Here is a 10,872-nt window from a genome sequence, read left to right on the forward strand (position 1 = left end):
TCTAACGGAAAACCAAATCCAACATTTTGTAGAAAGATGGTTTTTCCACATTGTGTTCTAAATTACTCTATCTCTAGTTCATGCCCTCGCTAATGAATTACTCTGTTTCGCAGCTAATGTTTTCTATGTTTGTTTCTGATGTTAATATGTTGTGTTACCAACGGCAAAGAAAATTATAGATTCATATGGATTTACGGGGCCATGCACATATGGAAAAATTCTAGACCCTGAACCACGTTCTCCTGCACTGCGATAGTGAGAGGGAAGAGGAGTCGGAGGAATGAGATCCTCTGAATTTTAGAACAAAAATACAAAGGCGATACAATGATTTGCATTAGCCTATATTTTTGGGCATCCGTTCTCTATCAAACGGATAGAAACGAAAGATACAGTACCACGCTATAGTACAAACAGTGGCACACAGTGAACCAACGCATTGTTAGGTTATTGTTGCTCCAGTAACTCGCAATTGTTCTAATACAAATCTAGAAGAATACTTAGAGAACTGTGCAAACAGTGTCATTTGTTGTCACGCCAATGACAAGGGAGACGTGAGAGAAGGTAAATGGTTGCACACTTGAGCCTAACATTGAAAGACTAAGGTCTTGTGCAATTTTCTTGTGGAAAACACATACATACAGCACACTGCCATTACCATTGCACACGGTCAAAATCCATATGAAAGCAACAAGATGCGCACTAGAAAAAAAAAAGAAAAAGGATCACATCAGTACCCAAAAAGAAAGAAAAGAAAGGGAGATCCACACTAACCAGACAATAATATGTACACCGAGCAGTCCATGATCACACACACAACACTTTAATTAGCATGCATCTGTTCCTTTCCATCTCTCTCCCTCTCTCTCTCTTTTTTATTTTTTTCCCCTACACACCAAAAGTCAATCACCAGCATCCAACTAATTCGTTCGTACCTCGTTCTGACGACAAGCAAATTCAGACATATTCAGATAAGGCTAGCTACAGCTGCAGATGAGATGAGATGACAGAAGTTTCATCGTCAGGTTATAACTGGGAGAGACAGGAAGCCAGTTTCATCTTCACATCGCAGCTTCTCGTGTCACTCGTTACAGCGATCCATCTGCATTGCCGCATGGTTGGTTACAGCGATGAACACCAGAAAAGTTTCAGAACCCGATGATCTCGTCAGGCACGTCCGTCACAAACCTCGCCTTCTTCTGCAAAAATTCAGAGCAAAGACATTCAGAAAGATTTCTAAGGCATGTAAAAATTCCACAGCATCTGCTGCTGTTGCAGATCAAGTGTTTTAATTGGGTGTTGGCTGGAGGGATTAAATTCGGGATTGCTTCGTTCAGACAAGGACGCATTGGGGGTTTGTGGTGTCTGCTGCTTTTTTTGCAGCTGCTGTGCTTGAATCAGAAGCTATCCGGATTGGATTTCGATCCCTTTCTGACCGAAAGTGAGCGTCCATGATTGTGCCCGGCAGGAACAGAGGACGACTAACTGCACGGCTGATCGATTCGACGGCCTAACCAACACCAGATGTCGGCCATGCATATGCACTAATTTCATCGAGAAGAACCGCTGACCAGTTCAGGTAAAGTTCAGATGTGTTTTACATTTCTTGTGTGTAGAGAATATAAGAAGTTCAGACTCAATTCATTGAAGAATAAATTCAGTACCGATTTTTATTTCGAATATAAGTCGGACGTTGCACATTTCTAAAGAGATTATTCTTAACTTTTTCGTTGGCTTTCATGCGTACATTTTTTTCGTCGAATCCCTAAATGGTGTATTTTTTTAACATTTTAATAGTTAATTTTATCGTTAATATCATTAAATAGTTATCATCAAAAATAAATATTTTTTTATCTTTCCTCACTCGGACACAACCTACACTCACTTAGAACTCGTATGGATACATCTCATCATTAGTAATCCAAATAATCTGAGCTCGCAATGGCAGCAGAGGTTGTTAATTAAAGCTAGTAGTGGCAGATAAACAACTCTGATGTTTATAACCGCACTGCACGGCAATCTATCTAACTTAGGTTAGCTTAGCTCCATCAACTTCATGAGAAGACGAGAGGTCCAAGACATGTCAGTCTAAACTAATGGCAGCATGAGATTAACTATTAATCACTGCTCTAATTAATTTATTCGTTAACACAGTACGACTATTGGAGAGAATGCAATTGACATCTTGCACGTAGCAGCCAGCTACCTACTACATGAAGTCCACTCTTGCAATTAAAACTTTCTTCAGAAAAAAAAAAAACCATACTTGTCTTGATCGATGAGCCGTAAACATCGTGGCTAATTTTAGTTCCAGTCGTGGCTAATCAAGTGACAGAATCTAACCACGTGTGATTAGTTGTGTGTTAGTAGTACAATTAGACGTACTTGCTCATCATTTGACCTGATCAAATTATACTCTTCCTGGCTAGCTACTCCTCTACATGCAAATTAAGCTTACCCCAAGCAAACTTAAGTTGACCATTGCCATATTGACCTTTCTTTAATATATGAACAACCACTTGAATCTCTGAAGATTATAAACTCCTTCTGTTTAAAAATATAAATATTTATTGCCGTAAATCTGGACAAGTACCTCGACTGAGGATATAAATCAATTTAATCTTTTGGGTGAATTGGCTAATTCAGGAAAAACTCAATAATCTCGTATGACTAGAACATTGCAAAGAATAGATTTGCTCCAGTTCAACAAAAAGTACGACGAGATACCGGTACCTCGCGGTACCAAATCGTTTTTAATCGTTAGATCTAACAATGTACATCCTTCTCAGTGAGATCCAATGGTGAAAATAATTTAGTACCGTGAGGTACTGTTACCTCAAGATACTTTTTATTGGACCGGAGCAAATCTCTGCAAAGAAACTACACCAACAAAGATTACACTGGTCTCCTTAACATCAAGGGGCAATATATATCCTGAAAATGACTAGACTCTCCCTCTTAACTATGGGAGTTGGAGATCATGATCAACGTATATGACCCCCTCCAATTATTTTCAAAGGCCTCATTTAATTGCTACACCAAACTTGTTCACACACAATATAAGCTTCTAACTAACCAACCAAATTAAGCCTGCACATGGTCCAACCATGCCACATATGCATGTCCCCTTCACCCATCACATGCATGGACACATCAACCCAACTATTCTAGGTCACCATGCATCTCTCTCTCTCTATTTTTTTCTTAACTTTACTTCACTGTTCATGAGAGACCATATTTTCAAAGAGGTGAAGGATTAGGCAACTTGATAGAAAGCAAATTCATTCACTTGCCACACAGTTGCACCACCAAAACCATGTGAGGGAGTAGTGAAGTTCTGACACAAGTGGATTTGGCTTAGGAAGTCAACTAATCATGGACAGCGCATTGCAAATTGTTGGAAAGTCGAGAAACGAATGAGATTGATCTTTTTTCATTTTCTTAAATATTGGAATAGTGTTTCTGATTTACTCAATTTATTGTTCACATCATAAGATGTTTTAGCCCTATTGATTCACCATGAATCAACGAATATGTTTTAGATAATATAATATATAATATATGGGAAATTTCAAGGATGTCATTATAATTTTGTAAAATTAGAGATATGCCATCCTGACTCATATGTCATTGACTCATACGGATTTTACATATCATTAAGATACCAATGACATATCTCTAACTTTACAAAATTAATGATCTGCTGACATATGAGATGAGACTACTGTAAAACTTGTTAGGAGAAGACATGACGTCAAGTGATCGTCATCCTCTTAACAAGAAGCAAGCCTTTTGTGTTTTGTAAACAAATTGCAGTTCTGATAGATCCTGTTATCTGCTATGAGGTGAACTTTTGCTCAGTTGCCCTTTTGATAATTCTCAGCTGAAAATAGAATATTTTGAATCTAAAAGTTGGAACAATCAAGATTCCACATTTAAAGTTCGGTTTTTTAAGCTTAAAATTTACTGTTGAAAGTGCTCACTGGTTAATTTACTGATGAACCTTTTAAATTACTTCAAGTTGTGACCTGAAAGTTTGATTCTTTACTCTTATTTTTGTTTGCCAATAAAGTCTTCTGTTTTGGACAAGTTTCAGAATCAGATAAATGTACGTATGAAACATTGGCATTGTCGAAATCGAAAACTTTGAAATTTTGTGACATTTTGTGTGGTTTGAATTGGAAGCAGAGAAAACAGAGCAAGAATTGGAAAACAGAGAGAAGAAATGACGCGAGAAGATTTGGTGCTTGTTACCTGCTTCTTCTCGGCGAGCTTCTTCTTGTCCGACGAGACGAGCGCCGGCAGCGGCATCGGCATTGGCATCGGCCGCGGCCGCAGGACGGGCGTCGCCGGCGCGGAGCTGTGGTCCCTGGCGACGCAGAGCTGCATGATCTTCTCGGCGGCCTCGGCGGCGTCGCGGCTCTCCTTGACGAGGCGCGCCACCTCGGCCTTGGGCAGCCGCATCCTCAGCCGCACGGCGCCGCCCTCGCCGGCCTCCACCGACGACGACGACAGCGGCGACGCCAGGAGCGACGCGGCCACGTCGGACGCCGACCGCCGCGACAGCATCATGCTCTCCAGCCTCTCCCCGGCGCCCCCGCCGCCGCCGACGTGGACGAGCGCGCCCGACCACGTCCGCCGCGGCGCCCGCGCGGCGAGCCGGGGCAGCTCGACGAGGAAGTAGAGCTTCCCGGGCTTGAGCGGCGCGTCGGCGTCGAGCGGCCGCGCCCGCATCCCGAGGCGCCTGACCTCCTCCGACTCCAGCAGCTGGTACCCCGGGTGGTCGCGCAGCGCCGCCCCGGCCACCGCCGGCGGCCTGTACTTGTACGTCGCCCCGTCCACCGTCATCACCCTCGCCGTCCTCTTCCTCCCGGCGATCGCGTTGCCCATCGAAGCCACCAACCTCACTTCCCACTCGCTCACTTGGCTTCTTAATTTGCAAACCAAGATACTACTACTACATGAGCTCACGACGCAGAGGATAGGAGAAGAGCATATAAAGGAGAGGCCTTTCCACATGTGATGTGGCAAAGTCAAATCTCACGTCTACTAATTACTCCGTCCGGTTTACGATGTACTCTCTCAGGCCTTTAAAAAAAATCAAAAAAATCAATTTTTCGGTTTTTATGTCTAACATCATTTTATTTAAAAGAATTTTAAAAAATTTTTAAAAAAATCACACGTAAAGTATTATTCATGTTTTATCATCTAATACAAATAAAATTATTAATCATAAATTTTTTTAATAAGACGAAAAGTTAAACATTGTATCTAAAAACTGAAAAGTTGATTTGTTTTGGGACGGAGGGAGTAATACTTTCTAAACTTAGCGAGATTCGTATGGTTGCTAATAAATTTATACATATATACAAATTATATATATTTATTAATTGATGAATTTAGTCAATGCTATGAAACGGAAGTAGTACTTGCTAGGCAGGACCTTTTATCTTTTCACCTGTTTATGTTATTAAATAAAAATTTAGATCTTAATTTTAGGTGTTTTTTCATAGTTTATTATTTAGGCTTTGCTTTTAAATCATAAAGAATATGCATATAAATGTTTTATTACAAACTATTTTTTGTTTTTTTTGTAAATATAATGTTTCGTTTTTCTTTAAAAATGCCAAGTGATGACCCTCTTAGTGAATATATAGAAGCTTAATTTTATTACATAAAAAACGTATGCACGCATACTCATATATGAAACTATATTCTGAGACTATCTCACCTCTACCTATAAAAAACTATAAAGATTAGAATACTCCCCCACCTTTTCAAACCATAATACATCTGTCTCTTACCTTTTTAAATTCTAACATATTTGTTTCTTACTTATCAAACTCCAATACAATAACCACTCAAAAAGTAAAATCCTTATGACACAAAAGGATAGCTAAAAATAAAGAGCCTCATCATTTTGTTGGTCAAAAGCATAAACCAAACCATCTATTAGTGATTTAAAATTATTTTAAAGTTAATACATTTTTAACCATTTAAAAGTAAAGGCTCGAAGATAAATTATGTAAAAAAAACTTTAAAATCAGTTCTAATTTTTATTTAAAAATTTAAGAGATAGCAGGACACACGCAAGCAACACTCACGTGCCCATGAGTTTGCTCGCAAACACACGCATAAAAGAACCGGAGACCAACAGGGAACTAGTTTGATCCTACTAAAATCCTATTAAAAACAAACTCGCATGACATTAAAAATCAAACTGGCATGTTTTTATGTTTGTGATCACTACTAGAATTTGAATTTTGGTGGACTGATCATGATCAAGGGCACCTACTAATCCTTTTCGTAACGACGGCATCGAAGGGTATAAATATACGTACGGTTGGGTCATGGGTGTCGACGTACGTACGTGTCGTGGTAGGCAGAGAACGACATGTTCTTAATCACATCATCTGTTTGTGCATTATGGGTGTGACAAATAATTGAATTTTTGGATTTACCTGGGCTACACAATAATGGTGCATGTATACAAAACTATATTAATATGCTGTACTAGTATATATATAGTATACAAGCGTATATATATACACGATACGATATGGAGCAAGTAGGCCATGTGAGGTACGTGCCGTTCTAATCAATCAATTAACCACGTACGTACGTACATATATATGGTCGATATGAATGATAATGTTGTTGTAGGTACGGGTTTAATATTCGTCTAGAACAATGCCTGCCAATGGCGTAGACTAACTAACAAATTAAACAGTGATTAATTGTGCATTCATTCAATTATTCAAAATGCCCTTGAAAATTCGTTGGTTGTTAGCTGCATATACATATCCTTCTAGACGGGGCAACCCCAGCTGAATTAAGTGGGAGAGCAGTGGCCTGCGTAGGCGGAAACGGAGCAGCACGAAAATTCTCGACCATATAGATATCGTTTTTTAGAAAATTAATATCTTTTCCTGACCATTTTTATTTGTAACATTTAGTATTTTGAATTTTTGTCTGTCTCGTATAAAAGGTTTTCGACTATATAAATATCGTTTCCAAAAAATTAATATTTTTTTGGACCATTTCCATTTCTAACATGTAATATTTTAAATTTCTACCCGTTTTCATATAAACAATATCATTAGGTAGTGAAATTCATATATATATATATATAATTCCTGACTATTATGAAATTAAAATTAATATAATAATAGAATTGTTTCCGATGGTTTTCATCCGTGGTTGCATCGTAGGTGTGCATGTGTGGTGGTGTGTTTTGATGTAGGGAGAGGAAAAAAAAGGACTGTTTGTGTCGCTCTCGGTTCTGTTATGTGTCTTTCGCTAGTCCTTGAGTTATTTGGCTAGTTCGTTGAATATGTTGACAAGATTGGTTTGTACCGGGGTACCTAAGCTTCTCCTGATTTCTAGGAGATCTTTGAGAATTTTGTGATCGATCTCATGTGTGTCGGTTTACGAGAACTTGGAGTTGATTAGTCAAGTAATTCCAACTGTTTTATCATCAATTCCACTGACGAAGATGTTCCTTGAGATAATACTCCCTAGCTATGTCCCTAAATGGTTGACGCCGTTAAATTTTTTTATATAGTCTTATTTAAAAATACATAATTATTAATTATTTTATTTATTGTTAAATATTCTTTTATGCATATATATATATAGCTTTATATATTTTTTAAAAAATAAATAAGACGATTAGTTAAACATGTATAAAAAAAAGTTAATGGCATTACGGATTGGGAGTAATATTTTTTTTCTTCAGCATGTCAGGACGGATCAGTGGCTTCATGGGGTTCAGTTTTTTCTTTTTCTTTCTTTTTGACGACTCCGCTTCTGTATTAGAGATTCGGTAGAAAAGTCGACGAGAACATATGTCAATTTGTTGATCGTCAGATGCGCTTCGAGATTTGTGCAGGTGAGACGGGAATCAATCATTAGTTGCCCTTTGAGTGGGGGCAAGACGGGGAAATAAAAACCAATCCTGTTTTCTATATAAATATTATTTTTTAATATAATTTAAATATTTATAATTCATATATATATAGTATATATATATACCTATTTATTGTTATACAGTATAATAAAAAAACATCAATATTTAATCTCGTACGAGAGGCGTAAAAGATCAGGGCCAAGCCCTGGTCTCCTTAGACCGGTGCATAGGGAAACCCTAAAATCTAATCTATTTTTATGGGCGGGCATTAGAGGAAACACACGAAAATATAATCATCTTACTTTTGCTATGTTATTAAATGATTGATTTTTTTTATTCTTCTTCAAACACACGCAATGCATGGGGTTGGAAGGGAAGAGCGAGTATTAGATTTTTGACTTACGTACATGCCTTCATATTATCATCCAACGACATACACCAGATTTGGTCGATGGATTTAAAATTTTCAAACATTTGATCGCGGACCTTAATCGTCTGTTAGAGGACAGGTGATTCACCCGTCTGCAAAAACGAAATCTGGCCATACGGAGAAACTAGTTTCCCAGAGGTGAGCAGCAGTGACATACATTAGTTCGGTAGTAGTCCCCAAATTAATCAATCTCTGTATTGTGGGTACAACAAGTTATTAGTGGCTCACTGTGCACAAGCTGACGACTACAGTTTTTGCTTGGCATAAATGCTTCACAAGTTAGCTAAGTAGCTAATTGGCAAGTAACAGTGTACCGTAGGACTAATTAATCCAACGAGGAGAAGATCGAATTTGGGGAGACCATGCGTAGTACAGGGGAGTTGATGGATTTAACGCACTGCCTTTCGTCTATATATACATATAGGTACTCCGACCAATTTTACTGTCTTTTTTTTAAAAAAGTACTTAACAATATTTACATTTTCTATAGCATAAGATTTGATATATACTTATGTTACTTGAAGTGTAAATGTTGACACACATATATACTTTCTGCCGAAAATTGTTGCATATGCTAATTCAAACATAGCTATCGCTGCCACATGTCCTTAATTTGTCATAATTCTTCCATCCCTCCAATTGCTACCAGTAGCCGTCCCGGCTAGCTAGCTACCTAGTACGTAGGTTCATACGTCACGCTGACGTGCGGGTGACGAAAAATTAAAAGTTTCTCGATCCGTCTTGTTAGCGAGCCATCAACGAAGGAGCAGTGATCAGTCGATCGATCAACGACGACGACGACGACATTTTTCCTCAAGTTTGTGTTTATTTATGAATTAAAAAATTCGAAATATTAAATTTTGAGTTAATTTTAACTGATAAATTTATTTATATTTAGGCTTTACTTTTAATCGTTAATGCGTGTATATATAGAAGTTATATTGATAAAGTCTATTTCTTTTACAGATATATGTTGTTTGCCTTTATTTTTTTTTCACGGATCGAAAAGCCAAACTCCGAGCGTGTGTGGATCATATCATTAGATGCGGCCGTGATTGCCGGGGAGATGAGCCAGATGGATGCAGGAAGAAGACGCGGGCTCGTTCGCAAGAGGGACTTCAAAGCCGTCAAATCAACGCACGCAAAAGAAGAACAGTCATTGACATATAATTAATTAATTATTAGCTATTGTAAATTTGAAAAATAGATTAATATGATTTTTTAAAATAACTTTCATATAAACTATTTTAGCAAAAAAATACATCGTTTAGTAGTTCGGGAAGCTTGCGTACGGGAAAAAAAAGGGATCCGAAGTGAATAGTGTATTGCGAAAGAGCCCGACGAGAAGGTAATTAAGCAGGAAGAGGCTTGTCATCTGATCATGGTGCATGCCCTTGTCCATTAGTGGTGCCACGTGTATACTGTCATGGGAGAAATAGATTAAATCTAGCTGGGCGTGAGATCGATGATGAGAAACAATAATTAATTAATTAATTAATATATACGTACGTGTGTAATTAGGGAGGTGCAGGCACGGGAGTATAATGCTGTCAGGTTTGTGTTTCTTTTGGATCGATCTGCTAGTTAGTTGTCAGGTTGTAGTACGTACCACTAGCTAGCTGACAAGCTTTGCCTGTCGATCGACTGGCTGACACTATATATAGGGTCGTAATATACATATATACATACGGTTGTTCATGTACGTACGTGTTAACACTTGTATTGATTGGCACGCGTCATTTGATTGGTTCCATATTACTGTGTTTATTTATACACACGAATACGTACGTGCAGATCGATTACCTCATCCGAATCACTGAACATATTGCTGGTGCTGCATGCAGATGTACGTGCGTGTGCTCCCTGTGTAAAATTTGCGTGCTCGATGTCCCTCTTTGACAGGGCTTCGGATCTTCTGCAGAGGAGTATGGTTAATGTAGCAACAGTAACCTAAAACACTGTTTACTACTGTAGTAGCTGAGATCTTGGTCATCCGTTTTAATTTAACGGTTGAGAGATATACCAAATGTAAATTACTGTAGCATTTCTGTATTTTGTTCTCAAATACAGAGCATCCCATTCCTCTTTGACAGGCTATATAGGCAATATTTAGCTGCTACTGTCCTATCTCACAATATTAAAACATTAAATTAGATATAATTTGTTAGTCACTTAGGCCAGAAGTATTTCTTGTTTAAGATATGATTTAGGCCGCGTTCGCTTGCCCATGTAAGTTAACTCATCCCTATTTTTTTTTATACGCACGCTTCCCAAACTGCTAAACGGTGTATGTTTTGTAAAAAAATTTTGTAGGAAAGGTGTTTTAAAAAATCATATTAATCTATTTTATTTTTTAAACAATTAATAATTAATTAATCATGTACTAATCTATTACTACGTTTTTTGCACCAGGTAAGTTAACTTACCATCCCTCCAAAGGAACGCGACCTTAGTCGAGCTTTTAAAATCCTGACCATTGATTATATTTTAAATACTTTGAGTTTGAATCCAAAACAAATGATATACATAGCTTTCG

General features: G+C 38.0%; 1 protein-coding gene across 1 annotated transcript; it reads right to left on the minus strand.

Annotated features, from left to right (window-relative positions):
* Positions 1 to 742: 742 nt before the first annotated feature.
* On the minus strand, positions 743 to 4,954 carry LOC102701652 (uncharacterized protein At1g66480-like). Its single transcript, XM_040526562.1, has 2 exons — positions 4,252 to 4,954; positions 743 to 1,196 (listed from the first exon to the last, which is right to left on the minus strand). Exons 1-2 carry the CDS (start codon positions 4,885 to 4,887, stop codon positions 1,146 to 1,148), a joined length of 687 nt encoding a protein of 228 aa, XP_040382496.1. The 5' UTR covers positions 4,888 to 4,954; the 3' UTR covers positions 743 to 1,145.
* Positions 4,955 to 10,872: the final 5,918 nt, after the last annotated feature.

Source organism: Oryza brachyantha, chromosome 8 (assembly GCF_000231095.2).
Source record: "Oryza brachyantha chromosome 8, ObraRS2, whole genome shotgun sequence".
NCBI classification, from domain to species: Eukaryota; Viridiplantae; Streptophyta; class Magnoliopsida; order Poales; family Poaceae; genus Oryza; species Oryza brachyantha.

What these genes read in the sequence shown, in the direction of transcription:
- LOC102701652 (XM_040526562.1), bottom strand. Translation starts at nt 4,887, where the DNA reads ATGGGCAACGCGATCGCCGGGAGGAAGAGGACGGCGAGGGTGATGACG. An exon ending in AGCTCGCCGAGAAGAAGCAG is followed by an intron (nt 1,197 to 4,251) that starts GTAACAAGCACC and finishes GAATTTTTGCAG; the next exon opens with AAGAAGGCGAGGTTTGTGAC.